Source organism: Bubalus kerabau, chromosome 16, assembly GCF_029407905.1.
Source record: "Bubalus kerabau isolate K-KA32 ecotype Philippines breed swamp buffalo chromosome 16, PCC_UOA_SB_1v2, whole genome shotgun sequence".
NCBI lineage: Eukaryota > Metazoa > Chordata > Mammalia > Artiodactyla > Bovidae > Bubalus > Bubalus kerabau.
The window spans coordinates 75,214,700-75,241,875 of NC_073639.1; the positions used below are offsets into that span (position 1 = coordinate 75,214,700).

At 42.9% G+C, this 27,176-nt stretch overlaps 2 protein-coding genes across 5 annotated transcripts; both read right to left on the bottom strand.

The window, feature by feature from the left end:
• Positions 1-26,245, bottom strand: ZNF280B (zinc finger protein 280B). Of its 4 annotated transcripts, none has more exons than XM_055549684.1 (3): positions 26,111-26,245; positions 10,376-10,434; positions 1-4,640 (listed from the first exon to the last, which is right to left on the bottom strand). In XM_055549684.1, exon 3 carries the CDS (start codon positions 4,567-4,569, stop codon positions 2,932-2,934), a length of 1,638 nt encoding a protein of 545 aa, XP_055405659.1. In that variant the 5' UTR covers positions 4,570-4,640; positions 10,376-10,434; positions 26,111-26,245; the 3' UTR covers positions 1-2,931. The 4 variants fall into 4 exon arrangements, with proteins under 4 accessions (XP_055405659.1, XP_055405658.1, XP_055405661.1 ...); XM_055549683.1 differs by lacking the exon at positions 26,111-26,245 and adding an exon at positions 11,158-11,312; XM_055549686.1 differs by lacking the exon at positions 26,111-26,245 and adding an exon at positions 11,200-11,267.
• LOC129629596 (zinc finger protein 280A-like) lies at positions 20,074-26,239 on the bottom strand. The gene is made up of 2 exons (XM_055549682.1): positions 26,111-26,239; positions 20,074-22,627 (listed from the first exon to the last, which is right to left on the bottom strand). The coding sequence occupies exon 2, from the start codon at positions 22,576-22,578 to the stop codon at positions 20,884-20,886; it is 1,695 nt and encodes a 564-aa protein (XP_055405657.1). The 5' UTR covers positions 22,579-22,627; positions 26,111-26,239; the 3' UTR covers positions 20,074-20,883.
• Positions 26,246-27,176: the final 931 nt, after the last annotated feature.

Below are 27,176 nucleotides of genomic sequence, written 5' to 3' on the forward strand. Positions count from 1 at the left end.
AACATTTTATTTCTATAAATACTAATTTTACTTACAATTTTTTGGCAACATTAATAAAATAATAAATTTTATCTGAAAGAACAAGCAAAATAGACAAGGAAATTCACAAAGGGCAATAACAAAATAGTAATCTTGACAGATATTCAATATATTTGTAAACAAAACAAAGTGACATTGCCTTAAAAAAATATAGAGGTATCAATAGAAAAACAGAGAAAGCTCCTGAAAGAACTCAACTCACTATTAACTATCTTTTATTTGCAGGCACAGAAACTGACTCAAGTTAATTCTAAGATGCAAAGCCCTGATGTTATTATCTCTTCTCAGTTTTTTGTGTGTGAAAATCTAGGAAATTTAGGCTGGAGAGGGAAGAAGAAGGTAGAGACATAAAGTGCCTTTAAGGAGGAGGAGGAAAGGGAGGGGGTTGGAGATTTCATTGTGTGATTTTAACAACATTGGTGAAGATCAAACAAGGGAGGTAGCAAGCCATGCAGGCCTAGGGGAAGAGCATTTCCAGAAGAACAGCAGTTGCAAAGTCTTTGGATCGGGAAGAAATGGAATTTGCTTGAGGAAAAGCAAGGCCAGTGTTGTCAACAACAGTGCACCAGTGGGGAAAATAGTGGAGTAGAATGACAGAGAACGGAAGAGAGGAGGTAGTCAGGGACCATATCACTGGAACCTTTTTAGTTGGCAATAAATACAACTCATACTCCTTAGGAGCATACTTCAGAGCAAACAGTAACAGTGTCGATAATACTAAGCAACAGTAAAAACACGTAACTAAAACATTTCACATTTTTACTATAGAAATAGAATAAAGGAGATAAGTATGCAAAAGTCTGCACATTTATTTATACATAGACGTTTTCACCTGAGACCAGAACACACACACACACTCTTTCTACACCTAAAGAAAGTGGTTTAAGCTGACACTTAGCAAAGTGCTTTGGCCCAAGCAAACTAACTGGAAAGGCCTAGTAAAATATTCAAAGTGCAAATCAATCAATCAAGCACTGAGTAAATAAATACAATAGAATTTATACTCTAAATTACCTAAAATACAGACAATATGCTCACTACAGTTTGGTCATTTGTATCCTTCCTCTCCAGCTCTGAGAGGGACACTAACCCCTTGGTGATTATCACTTTCCAGCATTTTGTGAAAGCTTAGAGAATTTAAATAAATTGAGGAGGGGGAAAAAAAAGTGGGGAGAGATAAAGAGGAGAAAGGAAGAGGAAAAGGAGAGATTTCTCCTGGCACAGGTCTAGAGCCAGGATCCCAGGTTCCTTGAATGGTGCACAGAGATTGCTAGGTATTTGTGCCAGAAGTGGAGAAGGGACGGCATTAAAACATGCCTAAGGAGACTCAGCTCCAGGAACCCACAGAGGCAGCCAAGTGTGCTGGTGTTCAGGAACCAATACTTAAGAGGGTACCCCGCAGGTCTGTGAAAGAGCCCTTGGAGACTGCAAGAAAAAAGGTTTCCACAAGTATAATCACAGATTAGATAGCTGGATAGATTAGAGGAAGGATAATAACCCTATGACCTGATAATTACTGAAATAAACGAGACAATTCCTGCACATCAGACTGTGTCAAGTAAGACCGAAACTCAGTATTAGTTTGATAAAATGGGAAATTACACACACAAAGAATTAACTGTTAACTGTAATACATTCATGTCCAAGGCAAGATAAGATACAAAACTGAAAACTTCACATGTTCAACTAGGGTAAGATACATGTAACTGGAAAAGGTAAGGAAAAGTTCTATAAAGGGTTTAATCACCCTGGACCCTCTTTATCTACTACATTTACTCTTCTCGGACAACTCCATCGTAGCTTAAGGGTAAGAGAACAAAATTTAGCCCAATTCATAAACTGAACAGATTCCCTGTGTTTGATCCTTTTCAGTTAAAACTATGGGTCCAGTACAAATCAAACTGGACGTCAAGGCTTTTTTCCTTGGGAATCTTAACTTGCTTTATTACTGTGACTGAGACAGATATGGCTACCTCACTCTGACTAAAGGCCAGCCAAATGGGAAAAGGGATGGAATGAATCAAATTCCCCTTTTGATCACTCAACAGGAGGTCCACAGGCAGCAGGCCTCATTCTATTAACTATCTCTGCTTCTCCAACTGCAGTCAATGATACACAGGGGCCTGCTTGATGTTTGCAGGGGCCCCTCAAGAAACACAGGCATTTTAATGGTTGGCTTCCTTAGCTGTCCCTGGGCTAGGTAAAGACACTCTGAGACAGTGTTCCTTCTGCCTTGGCTCCATGCCTGGAGTGAATGTGTGCCTCTTACTCAACTGGGACAAGAAGCCACAGCTCTCCGCTGACTACCCTGTGTCTGGTCCAAACTCACATCACAGCTTCTCCATCAACTTCTCCACACCAGGCTTTCGGAGCCAGGTTATCTTAGATCAGCACAACAGAGGCACTTTGGAGAGTTCAGCAGCACATGGGACCATACCATAACAAAGCCATTCCAATCTGGCTATATAGTTAATACTGAGATCTTCAAGGCATGAAAATAGTTTAAAATTACATTGCTAAAACACTCTACAGATTATATGTATAGTAGAGCTTTCGAACTTACAAATAACATGAAATACCAAAATAAATAGGTTGTTACTTTTCCTCTCTCATTCTCTCTCTCACACACACACACACGCACACACACATACTTTTCACGTGTTAAGACAATTATATGAAAAACAGGTAATATCATTTTTAAAAAACATCTCAACATTCAGATCAAACAAAATTGTACTTCATGAATTAAAAAAAAACACACACACACACAAATTACCCATTGGTTTCACTATATTTGATACTATTGAATAATGCTATAATTTGCATTTTTTATTTTTAATGGGGTTTTTAACTTTGACTGAAATACTTGCTTCAGACTTACTGAAAGTAGAATTAACGGGGTTTTTTTGAACTCCTACTTTTAGATTTGGGGGGTGATGCTTCAGAATCAGATGTGTTCACAGTAATGGATGCTACTTCCACCAATCCTGGTTGAAGAGGTTCCAGTGATACCTGAATAACAACTTTTGTTTCAGGAGGTAATCCTTCTAGCTGCTTAGGCTTCTTAAACATTTGATGACACTGGGTCTTGTGCTCCATTTTCTCTTTGAAAGTTAAAAACTGTAGCCGACATTTGGAACACTGGTGAAAACTCTTTTCCCAGTGTCCTCTATAATGACACATGTATGGTGTTGCAGTTTTAAAAATTTTGAGACAAAACGGGCAAAGCAAATTCTTAGTGTTTCCATGGTATGCTCTGAAATGTGCATCCACATCTGCAAAGACTGATGATCTGTAATTGCAAACCTGGCATACATAGGGCATTTCACCAGGCTTATGATTGTCTTTCATGTGCTGTAAGAGAAGCTGATCTGTCTCAAAGGACAATTCACAGATTTTACAGACTGTGGAGGGCTCCTGGGAAGTGTGGACACTTTCAGTGTGACACTGCAGCTGGAATGGGGTGGGAAACTGGCGGTGGCAGTGCTGGCAGGTGGTGTGGTTTTTCCAGCTGTCACCTCTCTGCCTCTCAAGTTCCAAATGGTGCTTCATGTGATTCATAAACTTGAGATTTTTTAGAACTTTCAAGCAGCTGAGGCATTTAAAGGCTGTGTGAGTCTTCGGTTCTGGCTGCCCATCTCCTATATGCTGTCCATAGTAGAAGTCACGAAGTAACACTATCAGATTGCCTTCTGTGGGATCAACAATCTTTTTTTGACTTGCTAAACTTGGAAAGTCAGTTTTTGTTAGTCCATTTTCCCCTAAAGGACTTACAGGCTTGCAATGAACATTGTCCTTTGGAAAAGCTGTTGGACAAGGTTCTCCATTCTGAACATGGCTTAATGAGGTATGAACACTGTCTGGTGTGCTTTGCTGAGTAGTCAAAAAATTTTGCTGAAAAATACCTGAAGGGGACAAAGCTAAAGAATGTTCCCCTATAATTCCATCACTGAGTTTAGGCCTTTTGGGATTTGTGCTATTTGTTTCGGAAGTGGAAAGTCGCTTTGATACACGAGGACTTTTATTCATATCTCCTGCAGAAACTGTTGTTTCTACTGGATGCTGCAATGAACTTGTGAAGGTAATCAAAGGAGAACATAACTCTGAAAAGCTATTAGGCACTATTTGTGGTGAAATATTTTTATAATCAGGTTTAGACAAAGGCTCAATAATAATAGGACTATCTGTTGATCTTGATTCAGAGTCAGAAACTGGCAAGACAATCTTTGCTTCGGATGTACGAGTCACATGACTAACAGGCTGTAATTTGTGAGCATTATCTTTCCTGAAGTGACCATACCTTTTTCTCCTTGAACATGAACCTGGGGTAACTCTGTTCAATATGTTTGAAACGACTGGTTTTGAATTTGAGGTCATTCCAACAAAGATCAGATCAGCATCTTCATTTACATGTTCCACTCCAACAAAGATCAGTTCAGCATCTTCATCATCTACTTGTTTGGTTTCTCCTACACTTTTCTGTGGTTCTGGCTCTTGGTCTTCTTCACATAACATACATGGTGGTTCCATATTTTAAATAGTTTTTTATTCTTGAAGGATGTGGCCACAAGTCCCAGTGCTTCCTTTATATAAACTGCCACCTAAGTAAAAACATACTACATATTAGTTAAGTACAGAAAAATGCGCTATTTAATTATCTCCAAAACTCTAGGGTAGTTATAAACACCCTTATCTTACAGATAAAGACACTGAGTGTCAAAGAGACTAAATGACAGCTGAAAAACCTATGACTACAAGTCTATATGACTCGAGAATCATAGCTTTGTCCCATGTTGATTTTAATCTCTTCTATTTAAAAGAAGAAAGGGAAAAAAAAAAACCCAACAACACTGATCATTAGGTGAAATCACATGTAAAGGACGAGTATTTAAAAGCATCAGCTATTCAATGGCATCTTGTTTTGTAGTAAAATTGGAAGAAAACATATCTTAAATGCACATTACCACTGATTCACACAAACTAATTTCATAAATGTTAATACAGAAAATAGGTAGCAAATTCAAAGTATAAAGTATCTATACATAGTCCACAAACAGCATAATTCAATGTCAAGCAGTTAACACAGGCCTAGCAAATTGAGAATGATTTCTCTTGATAATCTCACCCCAATTCCACACTGATATATCCTAAATTTCTCCCTCTAATCCTGACTAAACTTAAATCCAATAATGCTACATCCTTCACTCCACATGTTTCTTCCCCACATAGCAGGCAGTGATGCCAGTATTTCTCTAATACCAATATCAGACAGAGACATCACACACACACACACACAACCGATAGCCCTTATGAATATAGAGGCAAGCTGCTGCTGCTAAGTCACTTCAGTCGTGTCTGACTCTGTGTGACCCCACAGACAGCAGCCCACCAGGCTTCCCCGTCCCTGGGATTCTCCAGGCAAGAACACTGGAGTGAGTTGCCATTTCCTTCTCCAATGCATGAAAGTGAAAAGTGAAAGGGAAGTCACTCAGTCATGTCTGACTCTTCTCAACCCCATGGACTGCAGCCCACCAGGCTCCTCCGTCCATGGGATTTTCCAGGCAATAGTACTGGAGTGGGGTGCCATTGCCTTCTCCGATAGAGGCAAGAGTCCTCAACAAAATACTGGCAAACAAAATCTAACAACATATAAAAAAGATTATATACCATGATCACGTGGGATTTATGGAGGTATGCAAAGTTCGTTCATTATATGAAAGTCAATCAACATTATGCCATTTTAATAGAATAAAGGACAAAAAACACATCTGCCTGAAGAAAAAGCATTTCCCTGAATCTAGCAGCTTTTCATAATAGGGGTTAAAAAAAACACTTAATAACTAAGAACAGAAGAGAACTTTCTCAATCAAAGGGTATGTGTAAAAGACCCACAGCTAACATCATACTTAATAATGAAAAACTGAAAGCTTTCCCTCTGCTGCTAAGTCACTTCAGTCGTGTCCGACTCTGCGCGACCCCATAGACAGCAGCCCACCAGGCTCCCCCATCCCTGGGATTTTCCAGGCAAGAACACTGGAGTGGGTTGCCATTTCCTTCTCCAGTGCATGAAAGCGAAAAGTGAAAGTGAAGTCGCTCAGTCGCGTCTGACTCTTAGCAACCCCATGGACTGCAGCCTACCAGGCTCCCCTATCCATGGGATTTTCCAGCCAAGAGTACTGGAGAGGGGTGCCATTGCCTTCTCCAATAGCACAAGGAGCTATATTCATATCTTGTGATAAACAATAATGGAAAAGGATATGAAAAAAATTGTGCGTGCATGTGTATGTGTGTATACATATGAAGGAAAGGAAAGGACAACTCTTGGCAAGCACATACAGAAACTGGATCCTTGTGTGTTATGGATAGATTTTAAAATGGTGCAACTGCTACAGCAAACAGTATAAAGGCTCCTTGAAAAATTAAAAACAGAACTACCACATGATTCAGCAATTCCACTTCTGGATATAAATTCAAAAGAAGTTAACATGGGGTCTTGAGATATTTGCACAGCCATGCTCACAGCAGCACTAATCACAACAGCTAAGAGGTGGAGGCATCCAAATGTCCATCAAATATGATATTTACATACAATGAAACATTATTTGGCCATATAAAAGAAATTCTGCCACATGCTACAACATTCATGATCCTTTAAGACATCAAGCTAAATTAAATAAGCCAGTCATAAAAAGACAAATACTGTATGTTTCCATTTATATGAAATATCTAACACAGTCAAGCAACAGAAAGGAAACAAAGGAGAACGATGGATTCCAGGGTCTAAGGAAACAGGGAAGAAAAAAGGAGCTGTTGTTTAATGGGACAGGTGATGGGTATAGAGTTTCAATTTTGCAAGATGAAAAGGTGTAGAGATCTGTTTCATAACAGTGTGATAAGGAATTCCCTGGTAGTTCAGAGGTTAGGACTCCACACTTTCCTATCAGGGGCCTGGGTATGATCCTCAACCAGGGAACTATCATGCAGGCTGCATAGCACAGCTATAACAATGACAACAGCAACAAAACAACACTGTGACTATGTGTGTGTGTGTGTTAGTTGCTCAGTCGTGTCCAACGCTTTGCGTCCCCATGGAGTGTAGCCCACCAGGCTCCTTTGTCCACGGGATTCTCCAGGCATTGGAGTGGGTTGCCATTTCCTTCTCCAAAAAGGCTAATGAAAGTGTGTGAAATATTTAGCATGTAAAAATGGTTAAAATGGTAAAATTTAAGTTACATGCTTTTTACAACAATAAAAGAAAAAAAAATTTAAAAACCAGGAAAAGAATTTGAATAGACATTTCACCAAAGATGATATACAAATGGCCAACAATCACAAAAAATACTGCTTAACATCATTCAGTCAGTTCAGTTCAGTTGCTCAGTCGTGTCCGACTCTTTGCGACCCCATGAATCGCAGCACGCCAGGCCTCCCTGTCCATCACCAACTCCCAGAGTTCACCCAGACTCGTGTCCATAGAGTCAGTGATGCCATCCAGCCATCTCATCCTCTGTCATCCCCTTCTCCTCCTGCCCATCATTAGGAAAATGTAAATCAGTCTCAGTATCAAAAAGAGGAATAATAACAAGTGCTGCAGAGGATGTGGAGAAAAGGAATCTTCATATATTGTTGATGTAATTGCTGTAAAATGGAACAACCACTCTGGAAAAGTGGTTTGTCAGTACCTCAAAAATTAAATATAGAGTAGCCATAAACATGAACGTGAAGTCACTCAGTCGTGTTCGACTCTTTGCGACCCCATGGACTGTAGCCTACCAGGCTCCTCTGTCCATGGTATTTTCCAGGCAATAGTACTGGAGTGGATTGCCATTTCCTTCTCCAAGGGATCTTCCCAACCCAGGGACTGAACCCGGGTCTCCCGCGTTGTAGACAGACACTTTACCGTCTGAGCCACCAGGGAAGTAGAGTAGCCATATGATCCAGCAATTTCACTCTTTTGTATATATCCATAAAAACTGAAAATGTTAAGTCCATGCAAAAACCAATGTTCACAGCAACATTATGCACAATAGCCACAAAGAGTACACCATCCAAATATTATCCATTAATTGGTGAATGGATAAATAAATTGGTATACGCTCACAATGGACTACATGTAAGCCATATACCATATTCATATACCATATTCAGCCATAAAAAACATGTACTGCTATACATCCATGAAATGGATGAATCTTGAAAATACATGAACTATGGGACTTCCCTGGAGATCCAGTGTTTAAGACTCTGCACAGGTTCCATCCCTGGGCTGGGAACTAAGATCCCACATGCCGCATAGCTAAATAAATAAATATTTAAAAAGAAAATATGATATCTGAATAAAGCCAGACACAAAGGTCACATTGTATGCGGGAGAACTGTAGGTAGAAGAGAAGCAGGAAAGAGAAGCATTCTGTAATCCAAATGAAAAATTTTTTTCGGGGAGGAGGAAATGAACTACTCTGATAAAGGCTGCCAATAAATTAAATAAAAACTAAAAATTGACCACTGAGTTAAACATTTGGAATTCACTGATGACCTTGACAAGAGTGGATTTAAAGGAAAATGAGAGAATTGGAGATAAAAAATTCTACAAACAATTCTGTAGAAGTCTATAAAAAGCAAATATGAAATAAAATAAGCAGAAGCAGGATGTGTCACCAAAAGATGGATTTTTAACGAGAGGTGACATTATAGTCAGTCTGTTTGCTGATGGGAACCATCCAGAGAAACAGAAAACTTAATCCAGGACAAAGAAGAGACTTGCTAGAATATCAATGAATAAACAAGAATTAAGTAGATCTAGCACACAAGAAGTGTACACAAGCCAAATAATTTGCTCATAGTAACAGTACTGAGATCATATGAAGAAAGGTTGGCATGCTGGATTAATGGGTATGGTAGCCAGCCTTCAAGATGACCCCAAGTGAATCACATCTCCTGATATTCCCACCCCTGTGTAGTTCTCTCTCAAACTATCACAGGGTTGACCTGTGAGACTAAGCAAATACAGAAGTGAAGATGTGTAACTTCAGAAAAAGACTCTGCACTTTATCTTGGGTGCAAGTTCTTTCCTGAATCACTCATTCTGGGAAAAGACAGCAGCCTCCACACGAGCAGCCCCTTGGAAAGGCCCACAGAGGGAGGAACTGAGGCCTCCTGAGTACAGCCAAGTGAGAGAGCTTAGATTCAACAAGCCAAGTCTTTAGAGGTTGCCAAACCAGATAAAAGCTTGACTACAACCTCAGGAGAGACCCTGAGGCTAAACTACCCAACTGGATTCTAGACCAAGAGATAACAAATATAAGTTCTTTCAAACTATTCAATTTTGAGATAATATGTACAACACAAACATTTCGAGTTATAATATCATTCACATCATACTTACACACAGAACAGTTCTCCTATAAATATGGCAAAAATTAAAAAACACAAAACAAACCAGAACACCTAAAAACAGGAGTTGCCTGGCAGTCCAGTGGTTAGGACTCAGCCCTCTCACTGCCAAGATCCTGTGTGCGATCCCTGGTTGGGGAACTAATATCCTATGAAGCCACATGGTGTGACCAAAACAAAACATGGCAACATTGATGTGCTGTAAAGTTCAAAGCTGTACCAGCAATAGATAACTATACAACAGAGCTGTAGGCACAAGTTGCTGGGCATAGAGCTACCTATGATCTTGTTTACTGGCATGAAATGAACTGAGATGGTCCCCTGTCCCCATCCTGTGGAGTTCAATTACTTAATGAAATAAAGCCCTTAAGGGTACAGAAATGAGCAAGTAATCCCATGTAAACATGTTAAATCACAACACATTTTCTCTGAATGAACCACTTTATTCATTTATTCATTTGGTCATGCTGCTCGGCTTGTGGGATCCCAGCTCCCTGAGAGAGTTTGAACCCAGACCACTGCAGTGAAAGCCCACAATCCTAACCACCAAGCCACCAGGGAACTCCCACACCTTCATTACTTTGATTTGGTAGCTAAAACCTTAGGATATGTGCACTGCCTCATTTTAGCCTCACCAAGTGGTAGGAGTCAGCTCTACACAGCTTAAAACCCATGGTGCTCTTACGTTTTTTCTTTCAAGATGGCAGGAGAAAGCAAGCCACCAGCCTCCCTGCCTGTTTTTAAGGTTGCAACTCAGAGAGCTTCAGAGTGACCTGAAACCATGATTGCCCTGAAGTCACCACCCGCAATCAGGGTCCGCTAATCCGCAGTCAGGAGAACTCTCTCTCAACAGCAACGTGTCAGCCCATGAATGAAAGGAGAAAAACGGAAGGCAAGAAAGACACAACTTTGTTCCTTGTTGTAAAGATGACCGTGACCTTACCTCAGGGGCACACTGAAAACCGAGCACTTGAGAGTTCCCAGGCAGGAGAAGGTCACATCCTGGGGGCGGGCAGAGGGAAAGGTCAGGGTGAGTCACGTGTTCCAGGAATGTTCTATCCCCCAGGCCCTACCTGGTCCTACCCTACGGACGCTGACCAGGCGTCTCACACTCAACCAGCGCAAGTGATTGAACTCCTCTTCCCTGAGCTTCTTCCTCCCACCTCCCTTCTCTCAGTAACAAACAAACAAATACCTGCCAACTTCCCGAACCAAAGGCCTAAATCTCGGGCCCCCCAGGGACAGGGGCAGCCCTGAAGTCCGAGGAGAGGCAGAGGAAACAGGAAAACGACCAAGGTGCCGCGGCAGTGAAGAGGCCACTAGATCGATTTTTTTTTTTTTTTTTTTTTTTGCTGCGCCCGCCTGACTATGTCTGGGTCCAGAACCGGGTCGGGCCCGAGTCACAAACCCGCCGTGAAGATTTGTGTGTGTGTTTAAATATATTAGGTTCCACAGGAGACCTGGGCGGGGGCCGGGGGCCTGACAGGCCCTTCCCCCGAGCTGGCTCGTCCCACCCCCAGGGAAGGAAGGCTGCCGAAGAGCAGCGCCCGCCCAGACTCGAGAGGGAAGAGGGCGACTGTGGGCCCGGCCGCACGCTCCCTCCTGAGGGCCCCCGGGCCCTCACAGGCCGCCCCGCCGAGCAAGGCCCCGCGAGCGTGGGGACCCGAGAAACCCTCCCCTCGGCCCTCAGGCTCCGCTTCGGCCGCACCACGCCCCAGGTCTTACCGGTCCCCGTTGGCGGCGGTGCCAGAACTGCCGGCGGCTCACCTGGCCCTAGGCGGTCCCCGGGTTGAGCCCGAGGGGACGACGCCTCCTCAGGCCTGGGGCGCCGCCACAGCTGCCCCTACAGGCACGCCCGCTGCCACCGATGATTGGCTGCTAGCTGTCGGCGCCTGCAATCTGATTGGCCACGAGACCGAGTTGGGCGCATGCGCGCGCAGTGGCACCTCTGGCGGCAACCGCTGGGGGCGCGGTCAGGCTGAACCTGAATCTCAAGAGTCTTGGGTTTGTCAAGATTGCGCAGCTCACCGAAGAAAATAAAAAACAGATTGCACAGTCGCCAGGGCACAGGGCTGAGAGCGGCATCCGAGTCTACCAGGGGAGTCCAGTGATGGTGTCCAGCATTCACAGCCCTCGGGGTGACCTGCCCCTTGCTTAAGGAACTTGACCGTACACCTGGGTCTTGAAGCCCCTCCTCTTGGAATTCCATTTGGATCAATGCAGGGCAGCCTGCCCCTGTTTTTGCACAGCCTATAGTGAGCTGAGAATGAGCTTTACTTTTTTTTTTAATTTTAGAGCCTTACACTTTTTAATGGCTGAGGAAAACCGAAAAGAATATTATTTTCTGACGTGAAAATTGTGTGAAATTCAATTTTCAGAGTCCTTAAAGTTGGAACAGGGACTTGCCAGTTCCTTTGGTTATTGTCTATGGCTGCAAACTTGATTAATCGCCACAGATCATATTCGCAAGTGTTTCTTTTTTTGGCCCTTTACAGAGTCTTTTTTAAATGCCCTGTTCTGCTGGAAGTCTCCTAGTAGTCATATGGGGGAATAAAGTTTTGGTTTTGTTACAATATTTTCTTCTCTATTATACTCATTTTTCATTCTTTATCAATTTCATTCCTTCTTATCGCTGTAAGTTTGTTCTGTTGCTCATCTTTACAACTTTTTGAGATAGTTATTTGTAACTCTCCTTTCTCTTATATGTAATGTTATAAATTTACCTTAATTCATTGTTGTTCAGATCCTCAGTCATGTAGGACTCTTTGCAACCCCATGGACTGCATGCAGCACACCAGGCTTCCCTGTCCTTCACTATCTCCTGGAGTTTGCTCAAACTCATGTCCATTGAGTTCGTGATACTATCCAACCATCTCATCCTTTGCTGCCCACTTCTTCTCCTGCCCTCAGTCTTTCCCAGCATCAAGGTCTTTTACAATGACTTGGCTTTTCACATCAGGTGGCCAAAGTATTGGATCTTCAGCTTCAGTATCAGTCATTCCAGTGAATATTCAGAGTTGATTTCCCTTAGGATTGACTGGTTTGATCTCCTTGCTGTCCAAGCGACTCTCAAGAGCCTTCTCCAACACCACAGTTCAAAAGCATCAATTCTTCGGCACTCAGCCTTCTTTATGATTCAACTGTCACATCTATACATGACTGCTGGAAAAGCCATAGCTTTGACTAGATGGACTTTGTCAGCAAAGTAATGTCTCTGCTTTTTAATATGCTATCTAGGTTTGTCATAGCTTTTCTTCCAAGGGGCAAATATCTTTTAATTTCATGGCTGCTGTCACCATCCACAATTATTTTGGACCCCAACAAAATAAAGTCTGTCACTGTTTCCATCGTTTCCCCTTACAAATTTAACTGTGTCCCACAATTTTTGCTGAATAGTATGTTCATTATCATTCACTTCCAAGTATATCCTAATATGCTCTTCTTAAGACAAAGATTATATATTATATGGGCTTCCCTGGTCGCTCAACTGGTAAAGAACTTTCCATCCAATGCAGGAGACACAAGAGGCCCAGGTTCAATCCTGGGTCAGGAAGATCCCCTGGAGAAAATAATGGCAATCTGCTCCAGTAGTCTTGCCTGAAAATTCCATGGAGATATATATTATGTATGAATATATTTATTGATATTTTCCAAATGAATGGCATTTAAAAAGTTTTTTTTGTCAATTCTTCATTATTGCATTATGGTCAGATCACACAGTCTAAATATTATTGATCCTTTGTATTTGAAGATTTCCATTCAGTTAAGTATACCATACCTTAGATTTCCATTCCAGTGAAGTCAAAATGAAGTGGGTGTGATGTAGAGAAAATACTTGCAAAGTTTAAAATGTATATATGTGAAATGACCTCCTTTAAGCCTCACAATTATTCCAGCATCTTTCAGTAGGGTACCTTTAACTAAGTTCCAGGTTTTATGCAAATTTTACCAGTTTTTCCACAAATGTTATTTTCCAGTTTCATATTCTCATATAGGATACCGAATTGCATGAGGATATATACTGAACAGCTACAGATACCTCCTTAGCTTACTCTGGTTTATAGCAGTTTCTTAAACTTTCCTTGCTTTTCATGAGTTTTGACAATTTTCATGAGTCCTTCAGGAACAGGTATTTTGCAGAATGACTCTCAATATGGGTTTGATATGTTTCTCCTGGTTGCACTGGGGTTTACATATTTTTAGAATTATACCTCCAAGGCAATATATCTTTCTTATCACTTCCCATCAAGGATTCATACTATCGATATGACTTACCACTAGTTCCTCTGCCATAAAGTTATCTCCTTCCCCCTGACATATTCTGTTCTTTGGAAACAAGTCACTAAACCCAGCCTACACTTAGGGAGGGGCATGGACTCTCATCTTGAGGAAAATATCTAAGAGATACACAAATTACTGAATATACAAATTAATTGAAACTCATTTATAAGTAAGATCTGGTTCTTCTAGCCATATCTTTTAATTGTAAATTAATTAAATTAAAGTAAAGTAAAGATTTAATAGGTTTCCCAGGTGGTGCTAGTGGTAAAGAACCTGCCTGCCAATGCAGGAGACATAAAAGACGCGGGTTCAATCCCTGGGTCAGGAAGATCCCCTGGAAAGGGAAATGGCAACCCACTCCAGTATTGTTGCCTGGAGAATCCCATGGACAGAGGAGCCTGGCAGGCTACAGTCCATGGGGTCGCAAAGAGTTGGACAGGACTGAAGCGACTGAGCACACGCAAAGATTTAATACCTCAGTCACACTAGCTACATTTTAACATCTCTGAAGTGGCATATTAGACAAGGAGATAGAAAACATTTTCATTGAGAATTCCCTAGTGATCTGGTAGTTAGGGCTTTGTGCTTCCACTGCAGGGGGCAGAGATTCCATCCCTGGTTGAAGATCTAAGATCCCTTAAGCCTCACAGCAAGGCCAAAAAAAAAAAAAAATTCCTACGAGATGAACACTCCATCTAAAAAAACAGATAAAGGATATAAACAGATCACTTCACAGAAGAGAAAAATATGCATTTACATATGTGAAAAGCTGATCATCCTTATTAGGGAATACATGTAACAATGATTTTAAACATTTCTATTGCGGCAGAAACTTCCGTGAATAGCACTGACTTAGATCATTGTTTTGCCAGCCTTTCTTCTTTTCAAATGCAATGCACTTTAACACATGAAACTGCTTTAGCTCTGTCTCAAAACTTTTGCTATTTTCAATATCATTCAGTTCAAATATTTTATTTTTCCCATAACAATTTCTCTTAGGAGCAATAAGTTATTTAGATTCAGAAGCAGGAGTAGGAGGAGCCTAAACCACAACATTAAAGAGGCTTGTGAATTACAGATGGAGAAGGTAATGGCACCCCACTCCAGTACTCTTGCCTGGAAAATCCAGTGGACAGAAGAGCCTGATGGGTTGCAGCCCATGGGATCCCTAAGAATCTGACATGACTGAGCGACTTCACTTTCACTTTTCTCTTTCATGCATTGGAGAAGGAAATGGCAATCCACTCCAGTGTTCCCAGGGATGGGGGAGCCTGGTGGGCTGCCGTCTATGGGGTCGCAGAGTCAGACACGACTGAAGTGACTTAGCAGCAGCAGTGAATTACAGAGATGCCACTTTTGCACTTTGGGTTCCTGGCAATCCTGACTCTATCCTCAGCCTGTTTGCAGTTATATTGCTTCGTTTTCAAACTTTGGGAGTTCTTTCCTCCTCAGTTGTCTTTCTGGGTTTTTGTTTGGCCATGCCACGGAACCTGTGGGATCTTAGTTCCAAAACCAGGTGTTGAACCTTGGCCATTGGCAGTGAAAGCATCAAGTCCTAACCGCTGAACCACCAGGGAATTTTCGTATCTTTTTCTTTCTTTCTTTCAAATATTTATTCATTTACTTGGCTGTGCTTGGTCTTAGTTGCAGCACAAGGGCTCTTCAGTCTTCACCGAAGCATGTGGGAGGCAGGATTTTTAATTGTGACATGCAGTATTTTTAGTTGCAGTATGTGGGATCTAATACCCCGACCAGGAATGAACTAGGACTCCCTAATTTGGGAGCACAGAGTCTTACCACTGGACCACAGGGATGTCCTTCCCGTGATCGAACCCAGGTCTCCCACATTGCAAGTGAATTCCTTGCTGTCTGAGCCACCATAGCTTTGACTATAAGAACTTTGGTCAGCAGAGTGATGCCTTAGCTTTGTTTTTATGCTGTCTAGGTTTGTCATAGCTTTTCTACCAAGGAGCACGCTTCTTTTAATTTTGTGGCTACATTCACCGTCCACAGTGATTTTGGAGCCCAGGAAAATAAAATCTGCTGTTGTTTTCACTTTTTCTCCATTTGTTTGCCATGAAGTGATGGGGCCAGATGTCGTGATCTTCATTTTTTGAATGTTGAGTTTTAAGCCAGGCTTTTCACTCTCCTCTTTTGCCCTCATCAAAAGGCTCTTCATTTTCTGCCATCAGGTGGTATCATCTGCATATCTTAGGGGACTGGAATGCAAAAGTACAAAGTCAAGAATCACCTGGGGTAACAGGCAAATTTGGCCTTGGAATACGGAATGAAGCAGGGCAAAGGCTAAGAGAGTTTTGCCAAGAAAATGCACTGGTCATAGCAAACACCCTCTTCCAACAACACAAGAGAAAACTCTACACATGGACATCACCAGATGGTCAACGCTGAAATCAGATTGATTATATTCTTTGCAGCCACAGATGCAGAAGCTCTATATAGTCAGCAAAAACAAGACCAGGAGCTGACTGTGGCTCAGATCATGAACTCCTTATTGCCAAATGCAGACTTAAATGGAAGAAAGTAGGAAAAACCACTAGACCATTCAGGTATGACCTAAATCAAATCCCTTATGATTATAGAGTGGAAGTGAGAAATAGATTTAAGGGACTAGATCTGATAAGACAGAGTGCCTGATGAACTATGGACGGAGGTTCATGATATTGTACAGGAGACAGGGATCAAGACCATCCCCATGGAAAAGAAATGCAAAAAAACAAAATGACTGTCTGGGGAGGCCTTACAAATAGCTGTGAAAGGAAGAGAAGCAAAAAGCAAAGGAGAAAAGGAAAGATATAAGCATCTGAATGCAGAGTTCCAAAGAATAGCAAGGAGAGATAAGAAAGCCTTCCTCAGTGATCAATGCAAAGAAATAGAGGAAAACAACAGAATGGGAAAGACTAGAGATCTCTTCAAGAAAATTAGAGATACCAAGGGAACATTTCAGGCAAAGATGGGCTCGATAAAGGACAGAAATGGTATGGACCTAACAGAAGCAGAAGATATCAAGAAGAGGTGGCAAGAATACACAGAAGAACTGTACAAAAAAGATCTTCAAGACCAAGATAATCATGATGGTGTGATCACTGACCTAGAGCCAGACATCCTGGAATGTGAAGTCAAGTGGGCCTTAGAAAGCATCACTACGAACAAAGCTTGTGGAGGTGATGGAATTCCAGTTGAGCTATTCCAAATCCTGAAAGATGATGCTGTGAAAGTGCTGCACTCAATATGCTAGCAAATTTAGAAAACTCAACAATGGCCACAGGACTGGAAAAGGTCAGTTTTCATTCCAATCCCAAAGAAAGGCAATGCCAAAGAATGCTCAAACTACCGCACAATTGCACTCATCTCACACACTAGTAAAGTAATGCTCAAAATTCTTCAAGCCAGGCTTCAGCAATACATGAACTGTGAACTTCCAGATGTTCAAGCTGGTTTTAGAAAAGGCAGAGGAACCAGAGATCAAATTGCTAACATCCGCTGGATCATGGAAAAAGCAAGAGAGTTCCAGAAAAACATCTATTTCTGCTTTATTGACTATGCCAAAGCCTTTGACTGTGTGGATCACAATAAACTGTGGAAAATTCTGAAAGAGATGGGAATACCAGACCACCTGACCTGCCTCTTGAGAAATTTGTATACAGATCAGGAAGCAAAAGTTAGAACTGGACATGGAAAAACAGACTGGTTCCAAATAGGAAAAGGAGTACATCAAGGCTGTAAATTGTCACCCTGCTTATTTAACTTATACACAGAGTACATCATGAGAAACGCTGGGCTGGAAGAAGCACAAGCTGAATCAAGATTGCCGGGAGAAATATCAATAACCTCAGATATGCAGATGACACCACCCTTACGGCAGAAAGTGAAGAGGAACTCAAAAGCCTCTTGATGAAAGTGAAAGTGGAGAGTGAAAAAGTTGGCTTAAAGCTCAACATTCAGAAAACTAAGATCATGGCATCTGGTCCCATCACTTCATGGCAAATAGATGGGGAAACAGTGGAAACAGTGTCAGACTTTATTTTGGGGGGGCTCCAAAATCACTACAGATGGTGATTGCAGCCATGAAATTAAAAGACGCTTACTCCTTGGAAGGAAAGTTATGACCAACCTAGATAGCATATTCAAAAGCAGAGACATTACTTTGCCAACAAAGGTTTGTCTAGTCAAGGCTATGGTTTTTCCAGTGGTCATGTATGGATGTGAGAGTTAGACTGTGAAGAAAGCTGAGTGCTGAAGAACTGATGCTTTTGAACTGTGGTGTTGGAGAAGACTCTTGAGTCCAAGACTCCATTGGACTTCAAGGAGATCCAACCTGTCCATTCTAAAGGAGATCAGTCCTGGGTGTTCTTTGGAAGGACTGATGCTAAAGCTGAAACTCCAGTACTTTGGCCACCTCATGCGAAGAGTTGACTCATTGGAAAGGAATCTGATGCTGGGAGGGATTGGGGGCAGGAGGAGAAGGGGACAACAGAGGATGAGATGGCTGGATGACATCACCGACTCGATGGACATGAGTGTGAGTGAACTCCGGGAGTTGGTGATGGCCAGGGAGGCCTGGCGTGCTGCAATTCATGGGGTTGCAAAGAGCTGGACATGACTGAGCGACTGAACTGAATTGAACTGATCTGCGTATCTGAGGTTGTTGATAGTTCTCCCAGCAATCTTGATTCCAGATTGTGCCTCATCCAGCCCAGTGTTTTTCATGATGTACTCTGCATATAAGTTAAATAAGCAGGGTGACAATATACAATCTTGATGTACTCCTTTCCCTGTTTGGAACCAGCCTGTTGTTCCATGTCCATTTCTAACTGTTGCTTCTTGACCTGAACACAGATTTCTCAGGAGGCAGGTCAGGTGGTCTGGTATTCCCATCTCTTTCAGAATTTTCTAGAGTTTGTTGTTGTCCACACAGTCAAAGGTCTCATCACTTCATGGCAAATAGATGAGGAAACAATGGAAAGAGTGACAGACTTTATTTTCTTGAGCTCCAAAATCACTGTAGATGGTGACTGCAGCCATGAAATTAAAAGATGCTTGCTCCTTGAAAGAAAAGCTGTGACAAACCTAGACAGCATATTAAAAAGCAGAGACATTACTTTGCCAACAAAGGTCCGTGTAGTCAAGGCTATGGTTCTTCCACTAATCATATATGGATGTGAGAGTTGGACCATAAAGAAGGCTGAGCACCAAAGAACTGATGCTTTTGCACTGTGGTGTTGGAGAAGACTCTTGAGAGTTCCTTAGACTGCTGGGAGATCAAGCCAGTCAGTCCTACAGGAAATCAACACTGAATATTCACTGGAAGGACTGATGGTGAAAGTGAAGCTCCAATACTTTGGCCACCTTATGGGAAGAGCCAACTCATTATGCTGGAAAAGACTGAAGGCAGGAGGAGGAGGGGATGACAGAGAATGAGATGGTTGGATGGCATCACAGACTCAATGGACTTGAGCTTGAGCAAGCTCCAGGAGATGGTGAAGGACAGAGAAGCCAGGTGTGCTGCAGTCCATGGGGTGGCAAAGAGTGAACACAAGTGCCCAACAAAAAATTATTGTTTGTCTTGCTTGATTTTTTTCTTGTTTCTGCAGTTTTTCACTTTTAATTAAATTTGTTCTTGGAAACTCATGAAAGGTCTAGGACCTAAAGTTTTCCTACAAATAAGAGACAGGGTACATTGGTCGGGGGTGGGCGGGGGGTGGTCTGTCCCTGGGAAAGCCCTGCAGGGTCCTGCTCAGTTATATGATGAAACAGACTGACAGTGCCAAGTGTCCGGTAGAAATGGAAATGCCAACACTGTTAGTGGAAATACACATTGCTTCAATCAGTTTGAAAAAGCACTTGACTGTACCTGCATACTAGAATGGGTCAGTCAGTAACACATCTGCCTGCAACGCAGGAGACCCAGGTTTGAACCCTGGGTCAGGAAAACCCCCTGGAGAAGGAAATGCCAACCCGTTGTGGTATTCTTGCCTGGGAAATCCCATGGACAGTGGAGCCTGGTGGGCTAGAGTCTATGGGGTTGCAAGAGTCAAATACCACTTAGCAACTAAACCATTGCCACACGCATTATCAGAAAATCTCATGTCTAGACATATAGATATAGCTATCCTAGAGAAATTAGTATGAAAGACACACACAGGTTCATAGGCGGCTTATTCAAAAAGGCAAAATAAGAGCCTCAAATTTCAGGCACAGTAAAATGGACATATAAGACTATGCCCATTCATCCAGGGGAATTCTACCCAGCAATGAAAACAAATGTTCCACAGCTACACACAATAAGAATGCATCTCACTTATTTAAAAGAAAACCAAGACCAGGGGAACAGAAACTGTATTGTGTGATTCTATTTATTTAAAGTTTAAAACAAAGAAAAATGAATCCCTGGTGCTAGAGGTCAGACAAGTGGTTACTTTGGGGAGCAGAGAGTGGCCAGGAAGGAACATGGAGATTTCAAAGCTACTTGATGGTAGAGAGATGAAGCAAGTACAATCTCAGGTACAGTAAAGGCAGACTTTATTTTCTTGGCTCCAAAATAACTGTGGATGGTTACAGAGGCCATGAAAGTAAAAGACGCTCACTCCTTGGAAGAAAAGCTGTGACAAACCTAGATAGCATATTAAAAGACAGAGACATTATTTGCCAACAAATGCCCATAAAGTCAAAGCTATGGTTTTCCCAATAGTCAGATACAGATGGAAGAGCTGGACCATAAAGAAGGCTGAGTGCTGAAGAATTGATCTTTTCGAACTGTGGTGCTGGAGAATGGAGAAGATGCTCAAGAGTCCCTTGGACTGCAAGGAGATCCAACCAGTCAATCCTAAAGGAAATCAACCCTGAATATTCAGTGGAAGAACTGATGCTGAAGCTCCAATACTTTGGCCACCTGATGGGAAGAGTCAACTCATTGGAAAAAACCCTGATGCTGGGAAATATTGAAGGCAGGAGCAGAAGGGGTGACAGAGGACGAGATGGTTGGATGGCATCAGCAACCCGATGGAATGAGTTTGAGCAAGCTTCGGGAGATGGTGATGGACAGGGAAGCCTGGCGTACTGAAGTTCATAGCGTCACAGGGAGTCAGACACGACTGAGCAACTGAACAACAAAAGCCAGGCAGGGTCTTTATGTACAGCTGGCTGAACCTCTCAATAGGGCTTTTCCGAATTTCTGGAGGTTGGTAGAACATAATTTTTAGCCAGATCCCTTGCTGCAACTCGTCTGGAATATTTTGTGTTCGTAGTCATCTTCTGTGTATTTTTTCTGGGTGGCACTTGGGAGTCAGTGTTCCTCACAATGATGGATGCTGTCTCTCTCAGTCCCAGATGAACTGAAGTTCGAATCATGACCTCTGTTTCAGGAGGCAACCCTCGCAATTGCTCTGGCATTTTGAATGACTGGTGATGCTTGGTTTGGTGCTCTGTCTTCTCCTTCAGGTTCAAAAACTGTAGCCGGCACTTGGAACATGGAAAGACCCTCTTGTTCCAGTGCCTCCAAGCGTGATTTACGAAGGATGTCGCCAGTTTGAAATTTCTGAGGCAAAGCAGACAAAGCAAATTGTTCGTGTTTCCATGCCACGTTCTAAAATGCGCCTCTACGTCGGCAAAGGCTGACGATCTGTAATTGCAAAGGCGGCACACATAGGGCATTTCGCCAGGTTTGTGACTGTCCTTCATGTGCTGTAAGAGAACCTGATCTGTTTCGAAGGACAATTCACAGATTTTACAGACCGCGGAGGGCTCCCGGGAAGCGTGGACACTGTCAATGTGACACTGCAGCTGGAACGGGGTGGGGAACTGGCGGCGGCAGTGCTGGCAGGTGGTGTGGATTTCCCAGCCGTCACCCTTCTGCCTCTCAAGCTCCAGATGGTTCCTCACGTGGGTCATAAACTTGACATTTTTTAGGACTCTCAAGCAGCTGAGGCATTTAAAGGCTGTGCGAGTCTTCTGTTCTGGCTGCCCATCTCCTGTATGCTGTCCATAGTAAAAGTCATCAAGTAACAAGATCAGATTTCCTTTCATGGGATCAACAGTCTTGCTCTGACTTGCTAGAGTCAAAAAGTCTGTTTTCTCCAGCCCTTCCAAACTACATGTTCTCTCTGGAGCCATAAGACTGAAGCATGCCTGGTCATTTGCGTGAGTCCGTGAAAATGATGCCCCGCCTTGAACATGGCTCGGTGAGGTCGGGAGATCTTCCAAGGTCATAATCGTGTCCTTTGTAGGAGAGATACCTGGAGGGGGCAAGGTGGAGGCAGGTCCCCCTGGGATTCCATCGCCGAGTTTGGGTCTTTTGGGATTCCCACAGTTAAAATTTACATCTGAAGTGGGACATCGCTTTGAATTAAGAGGACTTTCATCCTTGCCTCCTAATGAGAGAACAGCTCCAGATAGACAGTGAGACCGCGGAGAGAGCAATTCTGAATTGTGAAGCACGGCTTGCAGAGAGGTTGTTTTATAATCAGGTTTAGACGAAGGCTCCAAAATATTAGGACTGTCTCTTCCTCCCCATTCAGACTGAGAAGCTGGGGAGACGGCCGCTGGCTCTGATGCTGGGGTCCTGAGATTTGCAGGCTGCGACGTGCAGGAGGGATCTGGACTCACGTGGCCCTTCTTTCTTCTTGAAGATGGGTCCCTGGTCACTCTGTTCAAAATGTTAGAAATGACTGGCTTTGAACTTGAAATCACTCTGACAAAGAGAGTTTCAGCATCCTCATTGACGTGCTGCACTCCAACAAAGATGACCTCAGCATCGCCATCGTCCTCATCTCTGGATTTGGACCCTCCGGCCTTTTGCTCGGGTTGTGGTGGTGCTTGTGCTTCCTCACACGGGAAGAGATGGGCCATTTTACAATCACTTTTGGCTTCAAGTGGCCCCTTCCAGTGTTTTTCCCACCTAAAGGCAACCACAGGACAAGGTCACCCCCCTGATCTCAGGTGTCACTCTCTGTGGTTTCCGTTAACCCTCAGTTGTTCACCGAAAATACTAAATGGAAAAGTCCAGAAATAAATAACTCACAAGTTTTAAATTGCATGTCATTCTGAGGAGTGTGATTGGAATCTCACGCCATCCTGCTTCCTCCTGCCCAGAATGTGAATCGTTCCTTAATCCTGCACATCTCACCCGTTTGTCACTCAGTTACCACAATAACTGTTGAGACGTCACAGGGCTTGTGACCAAGTCACCCTTATTTTACTCAATAACAGCCCCAAAGCATAAGTGGAGTGATGCTGGCCATTTAGATATGCCAGAGAGAATCCATTAAGTGCTTCCTTTAAGTGAAAAGATCGAAGTTCTCAATTTGATATAAAAAGAGAAAAAACTGTATGCTGAGGTTGCTAAGATCTGTGGCGAATGTGAGGAAGAGAAAAGAAATCTGGGTTAGTTTTGCTGTCAAACCTCAAACTGCAAAAGGTATGGCCACAGAGCATAGTAAGTGCTTAGGGTGAAAAAAAAATCACTAAATGAGTACAGTAATATATTTTACATAGAGACTACATTCACAAAACTTTTATAAAAGTATATTGTTATAATTGTTCTATGTTATTATTATACCTTCTCTGGTGGTTCAGATGGTAAAGTGTATGCCTACAATTTGGGAGACCCGGGTTCGATCCCTGGGTCCGGAAGATCCTCTGCAGAAGGAAATGGCAACCCACTCCAGAATTCTTGCCTGGGAAATCCCATAGACAGAAGAGCGTAGTAGGCTGCAGTCCATGGGGTGGCAAAGAGTCGGACACGACTGAGCGACTTCACTCTCACTTTCCTGTTATTATTAGTTGCCAATCTCTTACTGTGCTTTTATAAAATAAACTGCATCACAGGTATGTCTGTATAGAAAAAACATTGTGTATATAGGGTTTGATACTATGTGAGGTTACAGATGTCCACTGGGGGTCTTGGAACTTATTCTCTGCAGATAAGTGGTGATGATTATATTTCTTTCAAAAGACAAAATTAGTACCTGATTTAATCATTGGCTGAAACATTGAGATAACTATTAACACCCTTTGGAGAAGGAAATGGCAACCCACTCCAGTGTTCTTGCCTGGAGAATCCCAGGGATGGGGGAGCCTGGTGGCTGCCGTCTATGGGGTCGCAGAGTCGGACACGACTGAAGTGACTTAGCATTAACACCCTTATTCTATACCTAAGGAAACATCTCAAACTCAGTTAAGTGACATGACAGTTTTAAACTTACTTCTCCAGCCCCCACTTTTGCCTTGTCTCCCCATGGTGGCCCCAGCGCTCCTGTTAAACTCTACAGGAGAGCTGGTAGGCACCATTTTGCTTCCAGATCTCTAATCTCACTCAGAAATGCTGACCAACATAAAATGTCCAAAAAAGCCCCCAGCTGTTCCTTGGGGGTGCCCCTCACCCCCTCCACTCTGTGAGTCCAGAAGGCACCAGACTCTATATACATGGATCAAAAATATTTTTTAAAAAAATTCTGGAAAGTTCTAATAGCAAAACTTGAACCTGCCTCATGCTGGCAACTATATATATATAGCATTTACACTGTACTTGAAACTGTTTACACAGCATCGACATTGTATTAGGTATTATAAGGAATGTGGAGATGATTGAAAGCATGTGGGAGCATCCCCTTAAGTTACATGCAAAGACTGCACAATTTTATATAAGGGACTTGAGTACCCATGGACTTTGGTATCTGTGGGTGCAGGGTTCCGGGACCCGATCTCTCAAGGGTACCCAGGAGAGAGGACAGGGCCTTCTCAGGACTTCTGCTGCTCCCCCTGCCTTGGACACTGTCTCAAGTACTGTCACCCAGCTCCTGACCGGCCTCGGTCCACAGTTTCTCTGCCAGGCTTCCCTGACCATGGTGTCAGAAATCACAGCCTCCCCCAACTCACGTGCTGTATTCACCTCCAGAGCTATTGGGCTGCTGTATTTTTGTTTCTAGAAAAACATGTGGCATCCGTCAGTGCTACATGTCTGCTGCATAAATAAACACTAACTTATTAATACAATCATTTATCTGTACCACAGGCTCGACCCACTAATTCCTGGCTCCCCAGGTACTTACACTTGATCTTAGCCAAAAGGCTGAGAAGCGATTTCTCCAAGCATTTAATGAAATCCAAATCTTAATGATTTAAAACTATCATGCAAGGGAGCAAGTCAGCCAGTATGTAGCTGGATGCTGACAGGGGCGGTGGTGGTCATTGAAATAAAAGGTTTGTAACACAATTTCTCTCCACATAATACATTTGTTGATAGTTTCATTGACATTAAGGGACATTCTAAAGTTTACATTTGACCATTTCTGATACCAGATCACATTTCTTCAGTAGCATATCATAGTTTGGCTGTGTGTAAATCGTGGCCCTAGCAGTAAAGGACCCTCCTGCCAATGCAGAAGACATAAGAGATACACATTCCATCTCTGGGTCAGGAAGACCCCCTGGAGGAGGGCATGGCAACCCACTCCAGCATTCCTGCTTGAAGAATCCTATGGACAGAGGAGCCTGGTGGGCTACAGTCCATAGGGTTGCAAAGAGTCAAACATGACTGAAGCAACTGAGCACATGTGCATACATATGTATATAAATATATATAAAAGTTTATAGTGGTATGAAAAATAATGCTGTGGGACTTCCCTGGTGATCCAGTATTTAAGACTCCTCACTTCCACTCCAGGGAGCATGGGTTCAATCCCTGGTCAGGGACCTATATCCCACATGCCACAGGGTGTGGCCAAAAAAAAAAAAAAAAAAAAAAGGAATAATGTATCTTACAGCTGATGTCATCTGAGATTTAATGAAAATTTCTATTTTTCATAAGCAGAATTCAGCCTACTAAATTCATGTCACAAGTCACTAATGGGATGCTAGCTGCATTATATAGGCAAATGGTTTAGACAGGGATTGACAAATTGGCTTGCCTCCTGTTTGTTTTTTTTCTCCCAACAAGCAAGCTAAGAATTTAGTTTTTTTTAACTTTTTATGTTTTAGTTTTTTTTAACTTTTAAAAATACATTTAATATTTTTACATTTTTTTTAATTTGGGGGAACAAAGGAATATTTTGTGACATGTGAAAATTATATGATATCTAAATTTCAGTGTCACAAATAAAGTTTTATTGGAACACAGCCGTGCTCATTTGCCACTGCCCAAGGCTGTCTTGCCTGGAGAATCCCAGGGACGGGGGAGCCTGGTGGGCTGCCGTCTATGGGGTCACCCAGAGTCGGACATGACTGAAGCAACTTAGCAGCAGCAGCAAGGCTGTTTCACACTGCTAATGGCAGAGACCGCATGGCCCTTAATGCCTGGTTCCTCTCTAGCCCTTTACAGAGAAATTTTGCAGACTCATGGCTGCAGAGAACAAAATGAAGCATTCCAAACCCCATGGCTTACCAGCTCCTGACATCCAGTTGACTCAGTGCAGCTAAGGGTGAAGCTGGAGTGTCTTTGTCTCCACGTCCCAGAGAGATTTCTCTGAAAATGCCAGCACCACGTCCTGTGTCCTGTGTCCGTGGAACTCCTACCTGGCTCTCCAAAAGCCTTTTCTCAGTGAGGCCGGATCAGGAGATTCCAAGCCTTTTAAAGCCCATTCTAATCCAATCAATATTATCCAAACTGGACTCCAATCGGGTTTCTGAACCAGTTTTTCCCCATAGGATCTTTCAACTAGAAACCTTTCTACCAAATTGCTAGAGAGAGGAAAGAATGTGGGTGGGGCTTCAGGGCCCCTCCCAGGGGCTGTTTCCCAGGTCTCAGTGTGGTGAGAGTCCCTACTTCCCTCTCTGGCATCCAGAGGCCCACCAACTTATCTCCAGTTTATCTGCATCTTTAGTTATTTGCGGTTCAGCAGCTTAAGGGCAGGGGAAGGTGGTCCACACAGCTATTCCAACAGAGCTCCGGCTCATGTCAGGAACCTAAAAATGCAGGGGTCCTCTTCCAATGCTAGAAAATTCTCCAGCTGCAAACTGCAAACCCCTGTTCTCTTCTGAGGGCAAGGGGGGCGGGTTAGGGGGCGGGGGGCCAGGGTGAGGGGGCAGGAAGCAAGCTTACTCCCAAGTGATCTGCACTTGAAGACTCAGCACCCGCTGGATTCCCGGGGTCCTCACTGTGAACCCCAGGAGCTTTTCTAGGCAAGGGCTCATGCTTTTTTAAACCACGTCAGGGGTGTCAGGTCACACCCTGGTCCCCCTCCTTCTCCCTCCCTCCCTCACTCCCCCTCTTCTCTCTCCTTCCCCTTTGTACCACCTAGATTATATCTCAAGCTTTCCCTCCCACTGCCTTTATAGCCCTCCTCCCTTAGGGGGAGGGAGGGTTTCAGAGAAGAAATATGTGTATTTCCATTCCTTATAAGGTAACAGAGTCACTGAATTAGAACAAAAATGAAGTTCACTAATGAACATGATCTCCAGTGCTGTAACCAGATATAATATCAAAAATACCTTTCTTATCAAATCAACAT

Coding starts and splice junctions, on each gene's coding strand:
- LOC129629596 (XM_055549682.1), bottom strand. CDS start 22,578: ATGGCCCATCTCTTCCCGTGTGAGGAAGCACAAGCACCACCACAACCC.
- ZNF280B (XM_055549687.1), bottom strand. CDS start 4,569: ATGGAACCACCATGTATGTTATGTGAAGAAGACCAAGAGCCAGAACCA.